Source organism: Limanda limanda, chromosome 22 (genome assembly GCF_963576545.1).
Source record: "Limanda limanda chromosome 22, fLimLim1.1, whole genome shotgun sequence".
Lineage (NCBI taxonomy): Eukaryota > Metazoa > Chordata > Actinopteri > Pleuronectiformes > Pleuronectidae > Limanda > Limanda limanda.
In genome coordinates, this window is record NC_083657.1 from 3,632,082 (window position 1) to 3,657,434 (window position 25,353).

The 25,353-nt window shown below is 45.0% G+C and overlaps 1 protein-coding gene across 1 annotated transcript in view; it reads right to left on the reverse strand.

Annotated features, from left to right (window-relative positions):
- Positions 1-15,301: 15,301 nt before the first annotated feature.
- dysf (dysferlin, limb girdle muscular dystrophy 2B (autosomal recessive)) overlaps positions 15,302-25,353 on the reverse strand; it is a 52,680-nt gene continuing 42,628 nt past the window's right edge. The window contains exons 47-55 of the mRNA XM_061095635.1: positions 24,409-24,548; positions 24,228-24,316; positions 24,062-24,157; positions 23,823-23,964; positions 20,508-20,607; positions 18,124-18,296; positions 17,905-18,014; positions 17,670-17,817; positions 15,302-16,739 (exon numbers count right to left, since the gene is read on the reverse strand). Coding sequence (XP_060951618.1) covers positions 16,683-16,739; positions 17,670-17,817; positions 17,905-18,014; positions 18,124-18,296; positions 20,508-20,607; positions 23,823-23,964; positions 24,062-24,157; positions 24,228-24,316; positions 24,409-24,548 — 1,055 coding nt within the window. The 3' untranslated portion in view covers positions 15,302-16,682. The remainder of the gene's footprint in view (positions 16,740-17,669; positions 17,818-17,904; positions 18,015-18,123; positions 18,297-20,507; positions 20,608-23,822; positions 23,965-24,061; positions 24,158-24,227; positions 24,317-24,408; positions 24,549-25,353) is intronic.

Below are 25,353 nucleotides of genomic sequence, written 5' to 3' on the forward strand. Positions count from 1 at the left end.
AATGGTGAAATATAAATAAAGTCACAGTTTGAAAGAACTTATAAAATTATGTAATTAATTTGAATTTCTACTATGGAAGAACTTTAAATCATATTTTACCAAAACTAAGAGCTAAAAGTCACTAAATGTTAAAAGGAACATGAGTCCGCAAATATTCCATTAGAAATTATATTGTTTGATCAATAGTAGAAAATATTGTAGGTAAGTAATACATTGTATTTGGTTACACGAGTACAGCTAGTAGTTCTCTGACACTCTACTTACACGCAGTATTTCTATAAGTATTAATATGCTAACGTGAACTTTTCGATCCAAACACACTGAGAAACTTCTCTGGAGGATTAACTGCACGTGTTCGTTAAACAAAAGCAGAGAGAAGGAAAAGAGTTGTTTGGGCTTCTCACCTCCCCCCCGTCCCCCCCCTTCCCCCCCGCCCGTCGTCTGCTCCGAGGCCGTGAACCTGACAGGTGTGAAATTATACCTCTATCCCCACGTTCTCCTCCTGGTTCCTCCATCGCCCCCCCCCCCGACCTCCACAAACACATCTGGCACAGAACTGAAGGCTGAGCTGATATTCACGGAGGATAAATGTGACAGTTTGTGCCGTGTTCTTCTCTTTCCTTCTTGTTAGGGAGGAAAAGCAACTTTACACGAGAGCAAGAATCATCGTAAAAAGAAACCGACACCGAGATTCTACGGGAAACTGAGAGAAAAAGGTTATTTCCCGTATCAACGCTGTGGTCTCGCTGGACAAGTCTTTCTCCGAGTTCGCTCGAGATCTTTGTTCTTCACATGTGATCGTATTCCTGAACGGACGTTTGCTGAGACGACCGATACCGTTGATTATCCTGGAAAGACGTGTTCTCCTCCAGGTATCTCAGCGTCCACGGAGGATTCACTGCACGTTGCACATGAAACTGTTGCAAAAGCGTTTGTCAACAACACTAATAAATCCAACTCGGTTCACACTTCACTCGGGTCCGGCTCCGTCTGGACAGAATCTCCGTTAGCGTGGCGGCTAATGAGCGTGAAGAGGAGGCCGGCGAACGTTACAGGATGAAGAGGATGAAGAGCGTGAGCACACAAACTCACAACGTGTGTGTTTGTGTGTCCGAAGCTGTGTTAACACTCGAGACTACCAGCTTGTCTCAGCAAGTATCAGTCATGTGTGTGTGTGTGTGTGTGTGTGTGTGTGGGTATTTGCATTAGGAAATATTAATGCATGCATGCGTCACTCTATGTGATCCGTGTGTGTCCATGTGTGCGTCAGTGCATGCACTCTGCAGGTGTGTGTTCCCGGTGTTGTGTTCCTGCTTCAGTGGAAGAACCACAGAGTTCAGCATGTGTGTGTGTCCGTGTTGTGTAATACGTGACGAGTCAGAGTAGTTTCCCGTTTCTCACGTCTTTCCTCGGAATAAACTCCACTTCACCCTCTTCTCGTTGCATTTCTGAGGAATCTCACTCCTTTGTGTTTTAATTCCTCGATTCCATGTGTTGCACAGCTGCGCCACAACTTCACCAGATCCTCCACAGTTTCTGCCGCTGCTCCGTCTCCATGTGGAAGCTCTGATCCTGAATTCAGGCCGAGGAGAAATCATCTTTAAATGCAATAATTTTGCATAAGGTAACAGGAGGAACCGCAGGTCAAAGAGGTGACGTTCAAATTATTCATTTCACTGACGTCTGAGTGTAAGAAATGAAGAAATCAACCTCGGTGGAGGAATGTGATTTACTGAGAGACAGTCAAGTTTTACTTTATGTATTTTATTGGTTCTTGCGCCACTTTATACATTTTATTTATCAATTAAAAAAATTACAATCACAATAACCATTAATTGGCAAATGTAATCATCACCAAATAATGTTTCTACAGCAAATAAGACTCAAGACTTTGCATCATTTCTCAGATTTCTCCTCCCCTTTACTCCTTTCTTCATTAACTTCTTTCATTTCAAATCCTCGTCACATCCCGACTCAATCACGTTTTCCTCTCTTCCCACTTTCCTCCTCTCCTTCTTCTCCTCCCCCCCCACACTCGCTCTCTTTCTTTCTACCTCCACATCCACCTTGTTTCTTTCCTCCCTTTCTCTTCACCTCCTCTGCTTCTCTCCATCCGTACAGTACAATACGCTGTCTGTGCGACCCGCTCAGGTACAGTACAGTGTTTTCCATATGGCTCCCATTCACTCACGGTGGAGAAAGGCTATATTGTGGCAAACTGGGCTATAAAAACATAACAGGGGCGACTCTTAAAATATAATGAAAACCCTGCTCCTCCGTTTACATGGCCTGGAGGAGTCGTTCCACCTGGCGAGCAGAGACACCGGCTCACAGGCGACCGGAGAGCTCGCGGGTTCGATGCTGGTGACAGCTGAACATGGACGAGTTTCAGAAAATTAGTAAAAGAAATGTTAAATAACAATTTCTTCATCCAGGCAGATTTCAGCTGCAATGCACCAACGATGTGAGGTTGAACTTTTGCTTTTGGCTTCATTTTCGTGCGTTGGGAGAAAGAGGAGACGTGTTGTCCACCTGTATTTAGAATCTGTATTTCATTACTAACAAATGTCAGGAGGATATGATATAACTTCCATTATTCACTCTCCTCAGGTCAGTTTTGTTTCCACTGAATACCTGACCATGTTCTGGGGCTTGTATATTTTTCATTTTATAAGTCAAATGAGGGAAGAAACCAGTTTATACTTTTTTACAGTTTTTACATTTTGATTTTAAATAACCCAACCCTGCAGAAATTCATGGAATACGCCTCGAGGAACACAGTGTAAACAGTGTACTAGTTTATTTGTAACTGAAGTATCTGAATTGAGACGGAGAAGGAGCTTTGCCGAGCTGAGCGGACAGATCCATATACACAACCCCTCACGTATTAAACTGTTATGTTTTGATTTATTTTAAATATAAACCTGCTGCATAATATCTACTTTAAATAAAAAGGGCAAAAAGCTTTAGTGTAGAAGTCTAGAAACACGAGGAAATGATGAAGCGGCCCTTGATTAGCACGCGGCCACTCGATACTCGTTCCTTCAGCTCCGTCTTTTTTTCATATTGTGACAAATTAGTTTAATCTGATTTGGATTTAAATTGGCGTAAAAAGGTTTCACGTTAACAAAAACACACACGGCAGTGAAGTCCGACCGCCACGATCCATCTGGCGAAGGAACGCCAGCGAGCCGGGGGAGACGTGGAACAAACCTGCTCCTGCTTACGCCCACACGCAGAAACACTGATTCATATCGAAATATGCTTTTACTTTGAAGGACAGAGGAACTGGATTCAAGGAAACACGCGGCCGCCGTGCACGTGTGTGTGTGTGTGTGTGTGTGTGTGTGTGTGTGTTGTCCACGAAATATACACAAACGCACACGCAAGCGTTTGCTCAAAATAATGAGCTGACAATTTACACAAGTAAAAACACAAGGCTGACACACACACAGACCAACACACACACACACCACGGTCATATTTCAGGACTTCAGAGGACATTACATTGACTTACATTCATTCCCTGCAGTCCTACTCCGACCGTAACTACTGTTCGCCCAACCACAACCATAAGTTCACCTTAACACACATGTCCTCACGTCTTAAAAATGGACTTTACTCTGGTCCCCTTAACGCGCGTGTGTAAACACACCGAGGTCCCCGCAACGTGGTAATAACCGGACCACACGGAGCTCATAGGCATCGATATCAGGGCCGAGATAATGACTCCCGAGGGCTCCGACCTTTATAAGTGGGATGGAAAACAAACGCAGTGCTTAGACAGCTGCCTACACACACACAGACACACACACACACTCACACACACACACACACACACCATTCAAAGTTTTCTGCTATGATTTATTGTGATAAAAGGGAGGACCGTGGCCTTGGCAGTCGGCGCTACATTTCTACCGAGACATTTTTTTTCCTGCCCCGTTATTTGTGTTACTGCTGGAGCACGACTGTGTGTGTGTGTGTGTGTGTGTGCGTGTGTGTGTGTGTGTGTCTAAACTGGTGTGTGTAAGTTTGCGTAGCCCTCCAACTTAGGACTTGATAACTTTCCAGCTACTGAAAACATTTATTTATCCTTTCCTCCCTTTTTATACAAACGGTCTTTAGCAGTCAGTGTGTGTGTGTGTGTGTGTGTGTGTGGCAGTCCTTTGTGTATTTTCTTACCGTAAAAAGTTCAATATTAAAAATCCTAAATGTCAAAAATATTGTTCTTAGAATTTCTTTTTATATGTAATTCACTCCTCGTTAATTTAAGAGAAAAATACTGGAAGGTAAAGATGATTAATCACGAGAGAATTTGCAATTTGAAACGACGCAGTGTGTGTGTGTGTGTGTGTGTGTGTGTGTGTGTGTGTGTGTGTGTGTGTGTGTGTGTGTGGCCACAACACAAATATAATAATCTACAGTGTGTTTTTCCACACTGTCGAATACAGAAGTATTTCACTTGTGCTGCTTTCAGACGTGATCATAGATTGTAAAATAAAGATGGACTGTGGAATGGTCTGTTTGGAAAATTTGGAAATCACAAACACACAAACGTCAGTATATCTAGGAAAGGCACCTAACAATGAAGTATCAACATGGCACACACACACCATATGACACACACACACACACAGCAGCCTGTCATGTGGGGAAAAAGAAAGTTCTGTTTTCTATACGTTTGGCTCACTAATTGGCCGAGGCCTCTGATTGGCTGCTGGACATCTGCCAACAACCAGTGAGCGGCTCTTAAAACAGCAGGCGAGCCCAGTGTGTGTGTGAGTGTGTGTGGTCACTTAAGTCAAGAGTGAGTACAAACGGTACGAACATTGTGCAACACACACACACACACACACACACACACACACACACAAAGAGACACACACACCACTATGGCTGCATGATTACAGTCCACATTTACCATAAAACCTTATATTAATAAAGTATGTGAAACATCCTGTGTGTGAGTGTGTGTGTGAGTGTGTGTGTGTGTGTGTGTGTGTGTGTGTGTGTGTGTGTGTGTGTGTGTGTGTGTCTGTGTGTGTGTGTGTGTGTGTCAGCCACATGTGTTAGAGTCATAACAGTCCCAGTAGGAGGTTTCAGAGCCACAGGGGTCCTTGTAATGCGACTGCTGCTGCGCTGCATACGTGAAATGTTTGACACAACTTCAAACCCAACAACACACACAGACACACACACAATGGCGAAGTCACACATACTTGCACAATGATTGAGGCAGAAACATGAGCCTGATTAGACGTGCTAACATGTGCACACACTGTCATTAACAGTAAGGTTTAGTGAACTCTTCTCTCTGCTTGTTTCAACCAAACTCAACGAAAACACAGAAACGTTCACGTTGTCGTGTGCAACAAAATCTAAATATTTACATTTTACGTGTTTTGTTAATAGATTATAATCACACGTTAATCTGTTATTAACGGAATAGTGTCATACTTTTTTTTAGCATCAACCTTCCGTCATAGCAAACTTGTTTGGGCCCAGATTTGGCCCAAACTACTACTTGTTTTAATTTCATGAAAATCGTAATGACTGGAATATAAAATAACATGAAAGCATGATGGAAACCAAACCTCAACACACGTGCATGTGGAAAATAACACACACACACACACACACACACACACAGGTCAGCAGAGTAGACTAATGTTAAGTGGTCGCCAGTGGAAACAGCCGAGCAGTGGAACTAGCACCGATGTATAGCTCTATTGTAGCAGCCGCCTATGAACATGCAAACACACAAGCATGTCCACACACACACACACAGACACACAAATGTCAGAAATACAGACACACGTATGTATATATACACACAACAGGCCTAAGTTGTACAACAGGCTGAGAAAACAAGCGGTCAACTCAGTTAAAATGGATTTATTTTATGAAATGTAATAATCGCGGCAATAAAAACCTATTGGAATAATGTTTTGGCCGTTTCCTCCGTGACGTCTGAACCTCCTGTTCCTGCTCGCGTTTACAGGAGGTGAGCGGGAGGATGTGAGACTGTGTGTGTGTGTGTGTGTGTGTGTGTGTGTGTGTGTCTGTGTGTTAACTCGGGGATGCAAAGAAAGAAACAGAGCCAAAGTCCAAGTTACATTCAAATAAAGGGATTTAACCCAACAGGATATGACATCACGACGCTGGCCGACATCCCGGCCGTTTGATTGGTCTTTCTCGTCCAAAAGTTTAGTCGACATTGATTTCACTTTTTACTGCAGCGCCATAAGCCCCGGCTGTAGGAAGTCCACATAAACTCCACATTTAATTAAAAGAAGTGGAACAAGACGCACGGAGGGAAACGGGAGGAAAGAGCAATAAAATTAGCGAAGAGCAAAGCGAGAAGGTCGAGGGTCGGAAAGTGAAAAACGAGAAAACGGGATAAAGAGTAAAAAGGAAAAGTTGAGTTGAAGCACTTTAATGTTTCGGAGTCAAGTTAGAAGTGAAGTGGATTTTTGAATATTGTTTTTGGTCTTTTCGAACTTTCTTTTTTCGAAAGCCGCTTGACATTCCACAGGCCTCCAGAGTTTCTGAAGGTGGGAGATGACACACACACACACACACACACACACACACACACACACACACACACACACACACACACACACACACAGGGCAGCTCACCACATTATGAGTGGATGAAAATATTAAGCCGCGGCTCGTCTCCAAATGTTGGCACCGGCTCCGCAGACAGAAACCACTTAAAGAGTTATAGACCCCCGACTTCAGCCCGGCTCAGAATAATGAGACGTGCCCACCGGGCCTTAACTCACACAAACACACGCAGACAGGTTCCTCCCGGTGGTCTGCGGCTGCTGGCACCGGGCGCTATCAATAAAGGTCGTGACACTGAGGAGTCTGGAAGGGTTTAATGTAGCGTGGTATAAAAGGTAGATGGTGGGGGGGGGGGGGGGGGTATGGAGGACAGGGTGGGCCGACGTCTGCAGACTGAACAAAGAGAAAGTTTAAGATTTAACGTAGACGATACAAAAGGTAGATTCATGTTGGAAAAGCTCCGGATGAGTTTGTATTTTACTCCGTATATAAAGATGGACGCCCCCTGGTGGACGGCTGCAGCAAAGGTCATCGAGATGAAAACTTCCGAACGTGAAGTTTTCATCGGGTTTCAACTTTTCGACGAGGACGTCCAGAGACAGAAACAGGGACCGGAGTCGACTTCATAGTGAAAGTCTCGGGTTGTGAGGAACGTTAGCCGCAGCTATTTAATAAGAGCTCAACAAATAAATAAACAAACAAACTTAAATACACAATATAATGACTAATAAACAGTTTTATTTCAGTTTTCAGTTTCCAATGGCTGCGAACACTGGAACACGATTAATAAGATCACAACCACCAACATTAATTTACATGGGTACACGAAATACGGTGAAATTAAGTAACACCACCGTAAAAAATCCATTTTCTTACATACAACAAATTAAATAAACCATAAAGACGGACACTCTTCTCATTAGTGTAAATAAATCCACATATTTGAGAAGTCGTTAAAGAAGAAAACTTGTATTATTTCCGACGAGTCTTTTAGAAAACGTGTTTAAAAAGGACGGGAACGCAGATTTGAATTTTACGGTTTTTGAACTTAAATAGATAATTAAACACGTTGCTGTCGGGCTGAAACTTTGACGGAAACCTCACGTGAACCAGAACCGAGTCTGTTGTGTACCTCATGGACCAACCAACGCAAACACAACCGAGCTCGTTGTGTAGTTTCGAGGACGCGAGCCGTGATCTCGGCCTCAGCGACCAACCCGCTCGGCTCTGCTACCAGACAATGAACAATGAGCTGCCCTCAAAAACGCTCTGGGTGCACTTAGATTTATAGAGCAATCATCACAGTACGAAACTAACTTTACTATCTATTGTTGCTCGCAACACACAGAGGGATATTGTGTAACTGAAAGCACAAACGCACACACACTGTAAATCAAACAAGAACACACACACACACACACGTTCAGTGATACAAATGAAAGGGTTGAAATTGGGTAAACACAGCAGTTGCGTAAACAAATATAGACATTAAAAAACATGCACAAATAAAATGCGGGTAGTAACATTTGCAAGTATGCAGATAAACACACACACACACACACACACACACACACACACACACACAAGCATGAAACAAGCGAACATGAGAAAACACTTTTTGCATTCGGCCATTTCTCTTCATCGCCGTTTCTTTAACCGTCGTCTCGAACGCTCGTTAACACTTTAACGAGCGTTGGAGCTGAACGTCCCCGATGAAATAAAAGTCCCTTCTCTAACGGGCCCAGGTCTTATTAGCAATAAGGATAATTTGTAATCATGCCACTGGTTTGTGTCACTGAGATAAAGGCCACACACACACACACACACACACACACACACACACACACACACAAACAACTACACATCAATAGAAGTCGAGAAATACCAGGCTAAACAAAGACAGGCATTGTTTTGTTGGGACGTTGAGGGGGGTGCACTCTGAGACATGACAAAGTTACAGCTCCCACACACACACACAGACACACACACACACACACACACACACTAAAGGTGGCGTTCACACTCAAACGTAAAACAGGGCGTTGTTGGTTCCTTTTGTCTCTTTGACCCGAACAACGTTTCACAGGAAATGGACGAGTGTCAGGAGCTTCTCCTTGACATGTAGGGCCCAATTTTAAGTGTGTGTGTGTGTGTGTGTGTGTGTCAGTGTGTGTGTGTGTGTGTGTGTTTGTGTGTGAAAACCACGACCTTGAAGATGTGCTGGTCGGATTTGTCACTTCACACTTTACTGTTTCTCACCAAGTCGTTTCCTTTAGAAGTCCCTTCAGGATCAGTCAGGACGTCCATTCTTCTCCTCTCACGCTCGTCTTCCTCCCATCGGCTCACGCTCCTCTTCCTCCCCTCGGCTCACGCTCCTCTTCCTCCCCTCGGCTCACGCTCCTCTTCCTCCCATCGGCTCACGCTCCTCTTCCTCCCCTCGGCTCACGCTCGTGACTCGTTGGTTGTTTGAATCTCGGTCGGGGTGTTAAATGCAGAGTGTGAATGATCTGGGGAGATCTCAGGAATGTGTTGTGACAGTTTCCTGAGGTTTCATAGTTCACACATGAATGAATGATATAAATAATGATATATATAGTCATATATATATTTGTTACGAATTCGGGTTCATAAATACAATTTTAATTAAGGTTAAACTAGAATAACTGCATAACATCATCTTGACCTTTCACCTTGAACCACTAAAATCCAATCAGTTCATTACTTTTCTACACATTTACACTCTCCTCATGATTTAAAAATCCCAAAGTTTCTCCACAAGTGATTCATCCATGAACCGATAAAGAGACACAGGTTCCTGGTTTGAGGTCACATGACAGGGAACCAATGAGGATTCAGCTCAGCCACTGAGAAGAGCTTTGACTAAAGAAGAAGAAGAAGAAGCTGCGGTGATTTAAACTCCAAGTTAACCAGAACGACTCAGCCCTGAGGTCAAAGGTTAATCAAGGTTCATGTTTGTCACAGTTTAACTGAAATAGAAATCTCAACATTGAAATGGGACTAGAACACAGATTATTCGGGTGTTTTCAAACATGTTCAGTACCATCATATCATCAGTACTATTACCATCATCTTGCCACTGCACCTTATCTACCTATTTTATCGTATTTTATCTTGTGCTTCTGTTTTTTTATTCTTTCTACCTCAATATTTTTAATTTTATTCTATTCTATTGTATTGTATTTTATTGTATTCAAATATACCGGCTGCTATGACAACTTAATTTCCCTTCGGGGATGAATAAAGTAATCTATCTATCTATCTATCTATCTATCTATCTATCTATCTATCTATCTATCTATCTATCTATCTATCTATCTATCTATCTATCTATCTATCTATCTATCTATCTATCTATCTATCTATCTATCTATCTATCTATCTATCTATCTATCTATCTATCTATCTATCTATCTATCTATCTATCTATCTATCTATCTATCTATCTATCTATCTATCTATCTATCTATCTATCTATCTATCTATCTATCTATCTATCTATCTATCTATCTATCTATCTATCTATCTATCTATCTATCTATCTATCTATCTATCTATCTATCTATAAGACACAAATGTGAATAAATGGATGAGCGGTTCTTGATTGTGACACGATGAACAGAACCTGATGTTTGCTCAGCGTCCTCTCAGCTCTTCATCACCTCTTCATCACCTCTTCCTCACCTCTCCAGCTGCTCATCAGCGTCTGAGATGAACCGAGGGATGAGGTGAGAAGCGGACCCCCCTCTCCTCTGAGGTGAGGAGCGGACCCCCCTCTCCTCCCGGCCGCTCGGTGACTAAACACCACAACCATTCGGGGATTAGCATCTTGTTAAGTTATATTGTTTTTTCCACTGAGCTGTTCAAGTGCATTCCTCGCTGCTAGTTAACAGAGAGACTAATGCGAGGAGCATGGCGTGTAAAATGAGTTAACGAGCGTGTGCGATGGTGGTTCACGGACAACACAAAACAAACACAACAGAGACACACTGATGCTCGGAGTCACCTCCAAACACACACACGGTTAAACGTGCAACACAAGAGGATCCTGATGGACGGGAACGCACAAAATATCCAGAGAAATAATCAAAACGGATCACACAACAGGTTCTTCTACACGAAGTCTGGATTTACAAAATGTTTTTCAAGGAATTCGTCTGGGGCAATAAAACATATCGGTTGAGTTCAGCCTGAACAAACAGCAGCAGGAGTTGTTTCTGGTTCACGTGAAACCAAAAGAAACATTTTCTCCAAAGATTGTAAAATAAAGATGGACGACGCATCTTCACTTCCTCCCACGATCCAGAGGAGAAGCTGAAATATCTGTCTGACTCTCTCGTGCACAAACAAAACAACCTTTATTTAACATGCACTTTGATTTCCCATCTGCTAACATGGAGGAGGCAGCGTCCTACACTGCATCCAGACACACAACCAGCTACACAACCATGTGTGTAGCTGGTTTCACCCTCTGAACTCTGGCAGTGGGACAAACAGACTCACAGGTTCATGAGGCTACTGCGGTTTTATTAGATGCAAGTGTTTGATGTTATAGGCCTCCTCATCCCTACGTGTGTGTGTGTGTGTGTGTGTGTGTGTGTGTGTGTGTGTGTGTGTGTGTGTGTGTTTGTGTGTGTGTGTGTGTTGCAGGTGATAATGAAACAACTAGAGTCCTGTTTGCCAGTTTCCCCTCGGGACATTTTCCATCATTTCTGGTGAATGAGCTGCACTTTGACCTCCATGTTCAAAGACGCATTTTCAAACACACACACACACACACACACACACACACACTATTTTGGGAAACACATCGATGTACGTTGGTTGTAAACAAATGTTTCAGAGAGATCTTGTTTCATTTATCACATCGCAGCGAGATGATGAGGAGAGAGAAGAAGAATGAGACATGGAGAAGGAGGCTGATGATGGAGAGATGGAAGAGTTTCAGGAGAAAGGAGAGGAAGACGAGTTGAGACAGCAGCAGCTCTTCTGGTTTAGGAAGCCGGGCATCATGGGTAATATCCAGCGTTCAGGTGTGTCTCTGTTCAGACTGACCCTCGGCTCAGGGTCGGGGGTCCGAACACGTTTGGAGTTAGAGGGTCTCGGCTCGAGGTGAATTATTTTCTCGGAGGTTTTAAGTTGAAGTCAGAATTAGTGATTATGGTGAAAGCTCCATTAAGTCACGTTGGTTTTGGTCGAGTTTCAACTTGTAAAAACCCGTGTGAAGCCCACCTACAATCCATGTTAATATTCTGTTTGAAAACATTTAAGTCGTAATTTCCCTGCAAAAACATTTGCACAAACGTGTGTGTGTGTGTGTAAGAGAGGAACACAACATAGCATTTACATGTACTTGTGTGTGTTCAGTTCTCTGACCTCGACACGAACTGAACACACACTTTGATCGATTCCTCTCCAGACATTCTTCCCACAGACCTAAATTATTACTTTGCCTTCCCACCTCTTCCTCCTTTCCTCTCCTCCCTCATCCCTCGTTCCGCTCGTCCATCCCTCCTGATACCGCACCACTCCCATCCTCTCTCCCTCCTTCTCTCCCAATGTGACCTGCAGGTGAACCTCCGACCACTGAGTGTGTGTCTGTGTGTGTGTGTGTGTGTGTGTGTGTGTGGGCCGTGGTGGTGGTCCGTCTTCACTTTTCCGTCTCTCTGGATTTCATTGACCTTCCTTGTCTGCCTCCTCTCCTCTCCAGACCTCCATCCCTCCCTCTTCCCCTTCTCTCTGTCTTCACTCCTGTTTTTCATCCTTATCATGAGTCAGCATCTGAATGCGCTGATACGTTAAAGAAACCGAGCAACAGCGCCCCCTGCAGCTTCACGTACGGACACAGGTCACTTAAAGAAACACACCACACACTGATCAAAAATGCAGTTTAATTGGTAATAGTGATTTTCTGCAGTGCACACAGTATTGCTCCTTGTAGACAAGTCAAATACACAACATCTAGAATATACATTCAGTCTGTTCCTCCCGGGGGCGTCGACAAATCGCCAACAGGCCGTCAACGTCGCTGAGTTGGTGTGTGGCTAGTTTCAAGAAGCAGGCAACAGCGTATTTTGGTTGTTTCATGTCCGTATTAGTTTTAATTCAAGCTAAGGTACGAGTTAGCGTCACTGTGCATCCAGACGGCGAAGCTAACGGCTAAGAGCTAAAGGCTGAGAGCTAAAGGCACGTCGCATTCACGAGAACAGGAAACACGATGTGCTAGGACAGAGCAGCGTGAAGGCATCTTGAGGCTTTGTGGCAAAAAAAAACATATGAACAATAACCATCAACAGCAATAATCACTGACAACAGCCACTGACATGATTGTCTCTTCACGTGAGCAAAGCTATGAGACAAATGTAAAAATCCTGAGTTAATTCAAAATAAATGGATTCTTCTTCTTCTTGACGTGAGGTGTCGGACAATTTCCTTCTTTTCATTATTTGCTCATATTTTCTTTTGATATATTTACAGAATTTATCGGAACACAACAATATCGATTAGCACGAGCTATATGACGAATGTTATCACTGTGTATAACTCCTCTTCATCCCTTAAAACAAAAGCACTTGGTTGAACGTGTATTTGGCAAAAGAAACTGATTAACCCTCTGTGAGATTTTAGATATAATCATCTGAAGTCCGACAGTTTTCCGATCTCCTCGAGATGAAATGCAGCTTTTCTTTAGTTTCTCAGCAGCAACATTTAAAGTTGAGTTTGTAGGAACAAGGAGAAACGTGTTCGCTCCTCGTGTTTGGGACGAACTGAATCTGAACTAAACGACTGCTCGGATTCAGTTTGTGTTTTTTAATGTGTCGCAAATGGATCGTAGAATTCCAGCGAGGTGAAATTAGCCGAGCGGCTGGAGTCCGGTAAACGAGCTGCGTGTGGGGTCATGTGACTTCTTGTTTACGGGGCCTGGTTGGCTCGTAATTGGCCGACACAAACCAAACGGCTCCGAGTCAGATTTTCCACTCTGCTCCGGACCACAGTCGATGAAGTTAGAAAAAAAAATGATAATAATTCTTAAGTAGCAACGAATGAGAAGAATATTTCTTTCCATCCTCGTCTTCATGTCTTTTTAATAACGGCTCTGTTCGGGTTTTTTGTCTGTCCATGTTTCGCTTTGCTTGCTAAGTCAGTGTGGGTGATCAAGGGATCAGAAGACACACACACAGACACAGACACACACACACACACACACACACACACACACAGACACAGACACACACACAAATTAACTCGGACATCAGGAAATTCCATAGATTACAAATGGATTAGTCCCTGTCCTAAGTCTTCCTGTTCTGTACTATATGGGATTGTTGTGTGTGTGTGTGTGTGTGTGTGTGTGCGCGTGTGTGTGTGCGCGTGTGTGTGTGTGTCTGTGTGTGTGTGTCTGACTTCATCCTTCTATCTGTAAACGTACTTTGTGCGAATACGACTCAAACCCCAAGATCAACAAGAGCAAATCCACGACTTAACCTGCTGAGCCCTGAGAGTGAAGAAAGACTAGAGGAGGAGGAGGAGGGAGGATGGAGAAGAGGAGGTGGAGAGAGCTGACAGAGAAGAGCAGGAGCAAACAAATATATAGCAGGAGGACTAAGAAGTAGAGGAGAAGAAGAAAAGGAGGAGAAAGAGAAGAAAATGGTTGAAGAGAAGGAGGCCAGAGAAGAGGAGGTAGAAGTAAAAGAAAAAGAAGAGGAGGAAAGAATGAAATGGCGGAGGAGGACGTGGGGAAGGAAGAGAGGAAGGCTGGGGAAGAGGAGGAGCAAAGAGATAACTTAACAAAGGGAGAGATGAGGAGGATAAAGAAGAGGAGGAGAAGGAAATAGAAGGATGCAAAAATGGAGTGGGAGGAGGAAATAAGATGGAGGAGGACAAGGAGGAACAAGAGGAGAAGATGTGCAGGAGGAAGAGGAGGTAGAAGTCAAAGAAAAAGAAGAGGAGGAAAAGAATCAGATGGCGGAGGAGGACGTGGGGAAGGAAGAGAGGAAGGATGGGGAAGAGGAGGCGCAAAGAGATAACTGAAGAAAAGGAGAGAAGGGGAGGAGGAAGAAATGAGAGGGAGCATGAAGAGAATGGGAGGATGAAGAAAGCTGAGGAGGATAAAGAAGAGGAGGAGAAGGAAATAGAAGGATGCAAAAATGGAGTGGGTTGAGGAAATAAGGTGGATGAAGAAGAGGAGAAGAAATGAGAGGAAAAAGAAGAAGATGAGATTGAGGAGGAGGAGGAGAGAGAAGAAGATGAGTAGCAGAAAAGAAGGATGAAGGAGAGGAGGACGTGGGGAAGGAAGAGAGGAAGGCTGGGGAAGAGGAGGCGCAAAGAGATAACTTAAGAAAGGGAGAGATGAGGAGGATAAAGAAGAGGAGGAGAAGGAAATAGAAGGATGCAAAAATGGAGTGGGAGGAGGAAATAAGATGGAGGAGGACAAGGAGGAACAAGAGGAGAAGATGTGCAGGAGGAAGAGGAGGTAGAAGTCAAAGAAAAAGAAGAGGAGGAAATAAGATGGAGGAGGACAAGGAGGAACAAGAGGAGAAGATGTGCATGAGGAAGAGGAGGTAGAAGTCAAAGAAAAAGAAGAGGAGGAAAAGAATCAGATGGCGGAGGAGGACGTGGGAAAGGAAGAGAGGAAGGATGGGGAAGAGGAGGCGCAAAGAGATAACTTAAGATAAGGAGAGAAGAGGAGGAGGAAGAAATGAGAGGGAGGATGAAGAAAGCTGAGGAGGATAAAGAAGAGGAGGAGAAGGAAACAGAAGGATGCAAGAATGGAGTGGGTTGAGGAAATAAGGTGGATGAAGAAGAGGAGGAGAAATGAGAGGAAAAAGAAGAAGATGAGATTGAGGAGGAGGAGAGAGAAGAAGATGAGTAGCAGAAAAGAAGGATGAAGGAGAGGAGGACGTGGGGAAGGAAGAGAGGAAGGATGGGGAAGAGGAGGAGCAAAGAGATAACTTAAGAAAGGGAGAGATGAGGAGGATAAAGAAGAGGAGGAGAAAGAAATAGAAGGATGCAAAAATGGAGTGGGAGGAGGAAATAAGATGGAGGAGGACAAGGAGGAACAAGAGGAGAAGATGTGCAGGAGGAAGAGGAGGTAGAAGTAAAAGAAAAAGAAGAGGAGGAAAAGAATCAGATGGCGGAGGAGGACATGGGGAAGGAAGAGAGGAAGGATGGGGAAGAGGAGGAGCAAAGAGATAACTTAAGAAAAGGAGAGAAGAGGAGGAGGAAGAAATGAGAGGGAGGATAAAGAAAATGGGATGATGAAGAGAGCTGAGGAGGAGAAGGAAATAGAAGGATGCAAAAATGGAGTGGGTTGAGGAAATAAGGTTGAGGAGGACAAGGAGGAAGAATAGGAGAAAATGTGGAGGAGGAAGAGGAGAAGAAATAAGAGGAAAAAGAAGAAGATGGGATTGAGGAGGAGGAGAGAGAAGAAGAAGAGGAGCAGAAAAGAAGGATGAACAAACGAGGGAGATGGAGGAGGAGGAGAGAGAAGAAGAAGAGGAGTGAGATGGAGGAGGAGGATGTGGACAGAGACGATTCAGAGAGAAATTGCTGATTTATTCTTTTTCTTCAGATTGAGTTTAGAGCGATAAAGTTCCTCAGTCTGAAGATGACGAGTCGCCGCCCTCGCCGCCCGCTCTGACCCCGCCTCCCGCCTGGGAGCCAGCGGGGGGGTAAGAAGATCAAGCGGCAACATCTCAATCTTTGATTCTGTTTCCTCTTCTTTTTTTTTGTTTGGGGACACGCCAGCTTTTTTTTTCCCCTTTTTCTCTGCGTGAGCACAGATGAGACGGAGCGAGGGATGAAAGCGGCGGCGGAGGGAGGACGAGGACGCCGGCGACACATGCTGAGATCTGATGGAAGTGCAGCGACGCAGAGACAGGAAAACGCACAAACACACACACACACACACACACACACACAGACACACACATGTCAGATTGGTGAACCGCAGTCTTTTCTAATCAGGTCAGAGCGAGTTCATCAGTTCATCTCATCGCAGTTTTCACTTCGCAACTTTGGGGAAGAAGAAAGAAAAGAACGGAGGAGAACATGAAACTTCCAGAAGATGGAGGTCGCTCGTCTCCTTGTCGTCACTCGGCCGGTCTGCTCGGTCCGAACGGTCCCACCATCTTCATCGCAGCGTAGTTCTGTAGGAGGAGGAAGAGGAGGAAGAGGAGAAGGTTCAGGAGGGTTCGTTCGTTCGGAGGGACGAGACGATTAAAGTTGGACATTTTTTTTTGGGGACATTTTCTCATATTTCTCAGAGAATAATTCATGAATCTTGATGAAAGGAAGAAGGCGGATGTGTGTAATCTGCTCTGAGCTCCAACCCGACTGAGAGAACGAGGCCGCGGCTGGAATGAGATTCCTCCGTCAGGTGTCTGGGCTCAGGGGGAGGAGTTCAGACATCCAGAGGGAGGAGTTCAGGAGGAGAACCAGAACTCACTGGTGGGACTGGGTTCTTACTGGGAACCAATCAGAATCCTCCAGGAAGATCCAGGAGGTCTGAGATACTCTAATCCATAGATATATATAAAGACTAGATGTCTCGTTCGACGGAGCCGGACGTCACCACATGGCGGCCATCTTGCTACGGGGAGGCTCTCTCACCCATTACATTGTGTTGGTAAATAACCATAACTTGCTCAATTTTCAACCAATTTTGAAACGGTCTGGTTTGTTATAAACGTCAGAGATGTAGATATGACACTGCATACTTATGAATAATTATGTTATTTTCTAAAAAATTTTATAATTTATGCAGTGTCATAACTACATCTCTGACGTTTATAACAAACCAGACCGTTTCAAAATCGGTTGAAAATTGAGCAAGTTATGGTTATTTACCACTACCAACACAATGTTATGGGTGAGCGAGATGCCCCCTAGCAAGATGGCCGCCATGTGGTGACGTCCGGCTCCGTTGGCCGGCAACGCAGACGAGACATCTAGTCTTTATATATATATATCTATGCTCTAATCTGCCGAGACTGTCTCACATCCACCTTCTTCTTCACGTGATCCTCTGCACTACACACATAACGAACACAAAGTGTGTGCTGGAAATCTAAACTTGCCGGGAAGGCGTAGAGGAAGACGGCGAGGAAGAGGAAGATGAGGAAGAGGATGATGAAGAGGAGGATGAACCACTTGAAGCGCCTCCACAGGATGAACTTGAGCGTCTTGAACGGGGAGGAGAACCACAGGAAGGAGGTGTCAGGACGCCTGGGAGGAGAAGACACGGTCAGTGCAGCAGTGTGTGTGTCTGCCTGTGTGTGTGTGTGTGTGATTGTGTGTGTGTGTGTGACTCACTGAGGCTCCTCCAGGTGTGGGTTCATGTTGGGTTCGTCCCTCCCATGGCCGGCCGGTCTCTCCTCCTGCTCCTGCTCCGTCACGATCTCCAGAGACATCTCCACCTTCCCCTGAAACACACGGACACAAACCACGACAACACACGTGTGTCATCACTTATCTACTGACCACACACACACATGGTCTTTGTGTTGTGTTTTCACGTTTGTGTTTCCTCACAGCGATGATCTTCTCTCCGTTCTGCTCGCAGCTGCACGGCCACCAGCCTCTCACGGTCTTCTGCTCGAACAGCGACACCAGCCGCCCCCCCGACTGCTGCAGCAGCTGCAGGTCGCATTTCTCCGGAGACTTGGCCGGACGCAGCATGTGGTTCAGATCGAACACCAGGTGACCTGAAGAGGCATCCAGATTATGATCTTATAGAGACACCATGGAAACCAGTGTCACAGAAATAACTTAGACATTAATATACCTGTGTCCTTGCTCTGTGTACCTGTACAACACTTCTCTCCATATACACTTACTTCACATCATATGTGATATGTGTTAATATAAACCATATTGATATTATATATCATTTTATACAATAATATTGTCTTTTGCACACTCTGTCTACATATTCTTACACTCATAGTATATTATATTATCTATTGTATAGTCAAATACTTATATTCATACCTCTACTATATATCGTATATTATATCATACTCTCTGAATATTCTTTGTATATATAAGTTTATATACACATATTTATACATGTGTACATGTTATAATTATTATTATTATATCACTATTACCATTATTATTATATATACTGTTGCTGCCATTATTACTATATACTGCTTTTATATTGGTAGAATTACTATCATATATAAATATACATTATGTTATATTATATACTATATATACTGTACTATTTTTATATACTGTCTAACAATAACATTACCATCATATCATCAGTACTATTACCATCATCTTGCCACTGCACCTTATCTACCTATTTATCTTGTGTTTCTGTTTTTATTCTTTCTACCTCAATATTTTTTATTTTATTCTATTGTATTTTATTGTATTCAAATAAACCGGCTGCTATGACGACTTAATTTCATCTTCGGGGATGAATAAAGTAATCTATCTGTCTGTCTGTCTGTCTGTCTGTCTGTCTGTCTGTCTGTCTGTCTGTCTGTCTGTCTGTCTGTCTGTCTGTCTGTCTGTCTGTCTGTCTGTCTGTCTGTCTGTCTGTCTGTCTGTCTGTCTGTCTGTCTGTCTGTCTGTCTGTCTGTCTGTCTGTCTGTCTGTCTGTCTGTCTGTCTGTCTGTCTGTCTGTCTGTCTGTCTGTCTGTCTGTCTGTCTGTCTGTCTGTCTGTCTGTCTGTCTGTCTGTCTGTCTGTCTGTCTGTCTGTCTGTCTGTCTGTCTGTCTGTCTGTCTGTCTGTCTGTCTGTCTGTCTGTCTGTCTGTCTGTCTGTCTGTCTGTCTGTCTGTCTGTCTGTCTGTCTGTCTGTCTGTCTGTCTGTCTGTCTGTCTGTCTGTCTGTCTGTCTGTCTGTCTGTCTGTCTGTCTGTCTGTCTGTCTGTCTGTCTGTCTGTCTGTCTGTCTGTCTGTCTGTCTGTCTGTCTGTCTGTCTGTCTGTCTGTCTGTCTGTCTGTCTAATATCAGTCAAACGAGGTTCCCTGTGATCTGGAGTGGTTAACGAGGACGCTTGTGGGCCAGTTGTTTCTTAATGACTTATTAATGAGCGAGATCAGAGTGAATTATGGGGGATCCCGCGGTGAGGAAGTAGGTTTTGATGGTTGTTGACACTCGGCTCGGAGCAGCTGGGGCCTGATGGACGGCTGCTCCGAGACCAGTCGGCCACTGGAAGTGTTTTTCCAGAGTCGGCTGCAGCTCCACGGTGTGATCGAAGGAAAACGACCTCGTTTCTGAGCCTCACGCTGCGGCGCAGGAACATCAGCAGCCGGCCGGCGGTCCGAACCGGGGGTCCGAGCCGATGAGCCGCTGACAGACAGGCACGGGAAAAACACTTTGAGGTGGCGAGACACCTGGAGGCTGGACGAGAACAAATGGCCGCTGCTGATAGACAGGAACAGAGTCTGGATTCCTCATCTTCCTCCTCCAGGCCGTCATCCCTCCTTCTCTCTCTCCTCTGGCAGAGAAGGAGAAGATGAAGTGAGGCATGCGGAGTGAGAGAGGAGCGACCCCGGGGGGGGGGGCAACGTCACGGGTGAAGGGAAGGCAGACATCTTGACAGCTTGAGTGTGGAGAAGAACAAATAAGACGAGACCTTCCTCTGTGTGAAATGTGCCGACTCAGTGGAAACGGACGGGAGTTCATTCTGGAGATAAATGTTATCGCAGTCGTTCGCTCGACGGATTCAAGACGTCGGAAAAACTCTGGAGAAACCGATGAAACGTCCAAAAACCAAATTCTTGAACAGGTTCAAACCATCTTCAGCAAAACTTTCACTATGTTCGAGTAAATGGAAATTGAAATAAGTAGAAATGAAAACGACAGCAGAGAAAACTGAAGTGTTTTGTGTTGACAGCTGTGGTGTGTCTGTGTCTGTGTGTCTGTGTGTGTGAGTCTGTGTGTGTGTGTGTGTTACCGAGGTAGTCGTCGAAGGAGAACTTGTCGTTGTCCCAGATCTGGACGGTGAGTTTCGGAGCCAGTTTGGTTTCGGCTTTATCGACGCTCCAGAAATGTTCCTGCAGAAACACGGGAGAGAGAGAGAGAGAGAGAGAGAACCTCGACTGAAGAATAAAAACAAAAAGTCTCACAGCTGCACAAAAATCCTATTATTCATAAATTCTGATTTATATTCTATTGACCTTTAATTTTCTTCCTTTTCTTTAGGATCCACTGGGAGCGTTTAAGATTTTGCTGAGTCGTCATTAACAGCTTCGCACGGCGGCTGCGACTCGTTCTAATTATTCTCCGCGGGTGATGAGGACGACCGAGAGCAAAGCATCCTGGGAAACGTGTCCTCTCAGTTTGGAACGGCACTTCCCCGACACATCTCTCACTACACGTCCACTTCCATGGAGCTGTGTGTGTGTGTGTGTGTGTGTGTGTGTGTGTGTGTGTGTGTGTGTGTGTGTGTGTGTGTGTGTGTGTGTGTGTGTGTGTGTGTGTGTGTGTGTGTGTGTGTGTGTGTGTATTAAAGCTATTATCACCTCTGGTGGATTCACACTAAGCTGTCAGACAGTGTCTAACCCGGTGTCACCTCGGAGCTAATGGACTTCACTCTGCAGCTGCTGCTCACTTTCCTCTCGTTCTCTTTCCATTCGCTCAGTCGACCTTTATATCATCAGGTGACGCTCGCCCATCAGACCTGAACGCTCTCCTGACGTGTTCTGGAGGAGAACCCATGCATGTGAGAACCCAGACGTTCGATGGAGTTGCTCTGGAACTTTTCTGGAACTTTTCTCTAGACGAGTTGATGAGGTTTCTAACCGGAACAGTCCAACTACCTCAGGACGAAGAAGAGGAGAAGACACGTATAGAAGACGAAGACGTCAACTTGGAAACTCTGAGCTTCCTGATGTCATCGCGAATAAATTCTCCGTAGTTTAACCTTCAATCATTTTACGTTTTTTTTCCAAACAATAACTCCGATTTTTGGCGAATACGCATAAAACCATCAGCTCGGTTCTGTGTGAAAGTGATGAATGGAGTCGTCTCTGTGGAGTTCATCATGACTTCACACTCAGTCTCCACATCCCAGTCTAAATCCACCTCGAGCTTCCACACACGTCAGAACAACGCACCAGTAAACACCCTGTGTGTGTCTGTGAGTGTGTGTCTGTGTGTGTGTGTGTGTCTGTGTGTATCCGTGTGTCTCACTTTACCCACAAACTCAGTCCAAGTACATTAAGATATCACTCCACAGCTTTCACAGGCAGGGCGGGACACTGTATGGACGAGTGTGTGTGTGTGTGTGTGTGTGTGTGTGTGTGTGTGTGTGTGTGTGTGTGTGTGTGTGTGTGTGTGCGCGTGTGTGTGTGTGTGTGTGTGTGTGTGTAGCTGCTCTCTACAATATCTAACAGCATCAATCAACTTCCTTTTGGTTGCCAGCACAGAGTCGTGTTCCGTCTCCCAGTTCTCGCTCTCGCTCTTAAAATCAAATAAACTTTATTGGCAAAAGAGTGCGGCAACAATCTTCCACTTAATTACACACTGATCAAACCAATAAACCAGTTTTTACCCACTCACTTATTTTCCTCCTCAAATTATTCGGAGATTATTTTGTTTGATGGGTTCGTAATAAAGTCTGAATCCTCGAGGCTAAGAAGCAGAGTCGAGGCTCCGATGTTTCCACGGACGTTCACGTATTTGTGAAAGTCGTCTGAAAGATCGCAGACGAGAAAATGGACAAAAGGCTGCGAAGATGAATCCATTATTAAATCTGGATTGACAGAAAACGAACGGGCGGCAATACTTGACAGTAAAGAAATCGTTTTTAATTATTCAAAGCAGGGAAAATAATCTGTAGCTGTGGAAATTGAATCGGTTAAAGTCACTTCTTTGGAAAAAAAAACAATAATAATTCAGAGGTTTTTCCGAGAAAGTGCGACTTCACCCATCACAGTGTGACGCTGACGGGCGGGGAGGTGGGGGGGGAGGGGGGGTGTTGATGGCGCTGCTGATCCGTCCGGTGACTCAGCGATTAAATCACCGACCGCGGAGGCTTCAGGCGTCATAAACGCAGCTCCTGGCTCGTGAATGAAAACCCTCCGCCCGGCTTCTTCTTCTTCTTATTTAACGCTCCCTCTCGTCTTCTCAGCCGCCGCCTGATTGAGGACGCTGCTCCGAGCCGGCGAACGCCATCGTAAAGCATGTCGGCTGCGAGCGGCTAACCAGGCTCGCTGCCGGGGGCCAAGCAAAGCAAACGGCGGCCACGTTGTTATTCCTCTGTTCAGTGCGATGTTGTCTTAGCTCTTCACTCGGTGTTTCTGTTGAGTCTCAGAGATCCAATAACAGCTTCGCTCACTCGTCCTCCGTGTAAAAAACGTCACCTCGTTAATTCAGTTAATTGTAGATCACTGCAGATTAGTCGGAGGTCTCGCGCGTCTGATGGTTTTGCCACAAGTCCTGGATCCGTGTCGACGTGTTTATAGAGAACTTTTTATTTGATGTGCAGCTTGAAATACGTGTTTTGTTTCTGAGCTCGGTTCGGTCGTGTGTCCTCGAGCGTGAAATGTTAAAACCATCGAAAACACAACTGAATCAAACGAGAGGAAGAAAACAAAACAAAAGCTGAAATAACACAAGTTGAAAAGTTACATTTTTACTATTTTTAAGGGTTTTTTAAATTGTTATATCTGTTGCATGAAGGTTTTCAACTGGTTTGCCTGTGTGGACGATCTTGAGTGGAAATGGAGTGAATTGATGATTGATGGACTTGTGATTGGTCGAGAGCCTGAACCAGCAGCTCCACTCCCGATCCGATTAGTCGGGGGTCTCGTGTCTTGATGGTTTTGCCACAAGTCCTGGATCCGTGTCGACGTGTTTATAGAGAACTTTGTATTTGATGTGCCGCTTGAAATACGTGTTTTGTTTCTGAGCTCGGGCCGGTCGTGTGTCCTCGAGCGTGAAATGTTAAAACCATCGAAAACACAACTGAATCAAACGAGAGGAGGAAAACAAAGCAAAAGCTGAAATAACAAAGATTTGGAAGGGTTTTTTAAATTGTTAAATCTGTTTGTTGCATGAAGGTTTTCCACTGGTGGAAGATCGTGATTGGAAATGGAGTGAATTGATGATTAATGGACTTGTGATTGGTCGAGAGCCTGGACCAGCGGCTCCACCTCCAATCCCTACTGCTCAGATTCTCAACCTTATTAACTGGGTTTGTTCATATTAAAGCAGAGTTATTCAGCAGCTCGGTGCTAATAAACAGGATCATATCCCTTGTTCTTACCTTCCTGTCCACGACACACAGCTGCTCGGCTGGTAGGTAGTGGAAGGGAAACAGGAACCTGTAGTTGAAGTTGCCCTCTCCGCCCAGAGAGCGGTAGTGGACGTCGGTTTTCTGCTTCATGTGTTCGTGACCATCGAGCCACCTGACAAACAAACACAGGACAGAGACAAAGACCCCGTTACTGAGGGTCTCTACTGGAGGGGACGAGGATCAGAGAGAAGGGGGGGTGCTCCTCGTACCCTTTCACGTAGATGTCGCTCATCCTCTCGCCGCTGATGCTGACATCATCCAGGATGACGTCACTCGTGTTCCAGATGACGCAACGCAGGAAGAACCTGAAGAAGAACAAACGTCATTAACTCCACTACACAGATGGAGAGACAGTCTGATGGATTGAGGTCGTACTTCTTAGCCTTGCGTGGCGTGATGTTGAACGGCGGTCCGGGGGGGCCCAGGGTCTTGGGGAACACGTCCACCCACATCATCAGACGCCCCTGACGGACAGAGCGGACGGCCAATGAAAAGACGAGTGGAAGCGGAGGAGGAGGAAGCAGAAGGGGACGTGAGGGAATCGAACGTGTGTTACCTGCTCGATGTCCGGCTGCAGCGGGCTGTACAGAGGCCGGGTCTCCACGTGTTCAGGGACCAGCCCCAGCTTCCTCAGGATGTGAAGCGACAGGCGCTCCTTCAGTGGACCGAGGTGACGCTTACACACATTTTTGTCGTCTGAAAACACACACACACACACACGTACACACACAGACACACGTACACACACAGACACACAAACACAGTCACAGTCACATGTTAAGGTTTAAGTGAAGGTCACAGCTCTCCCAAAGTGGAGAATGGAAAGACGGGACAGTGGGCGGACTGGTTCACAGAGGAATTATTCATTATTCATACACACACACACACACACACACACACGCACACACACACTCACGCACGCACACAGACACACACTCTGCATCACAACGGACGAGGAAAAACTCTGCTGCTTCCAAACAAAATGAAAATATCAAGCAGACGTCAAAAGTTTATGACTGTAAACTTAGAGTCACCTCATCTGTGAGAGGAAGAGGAGGAAAGAGGGGAGGAGGGGAGAGGAAGAGGAGAGTGATAGAAATTAGAAAGGAGTAGAAGGAATGATGAGTATGAGGTAAATGAAGAGAGGAGGAGGGAGAAACAGAGCGGGTGAATGGAAGGAGGGAAGAAAAGTGTTCAGAGAAGCGAGTGGAGGTAGAGGAGGAAGGAAAAGAGAAAAGGTTAAGGATGGAGAGATAGAGGAGGAGAGAAGGAGTCAAAAAAAGTGATGGAGGAAGGAGGGGAAGAGCCAATTAGCGGCCGAGCTTGACGGACAGCAGGCTGACGCACGGTAACCGCGGCAACTGTGGAAAGAGAACGCGGCGGCTCCTCGGTAACCGAGAGCGACCGCGAGTGTTGACGTTGGCTCGTCCGCCCAAAAACACACACAGACACACACACACACACACACACACACACACACACACACACACACACACACACA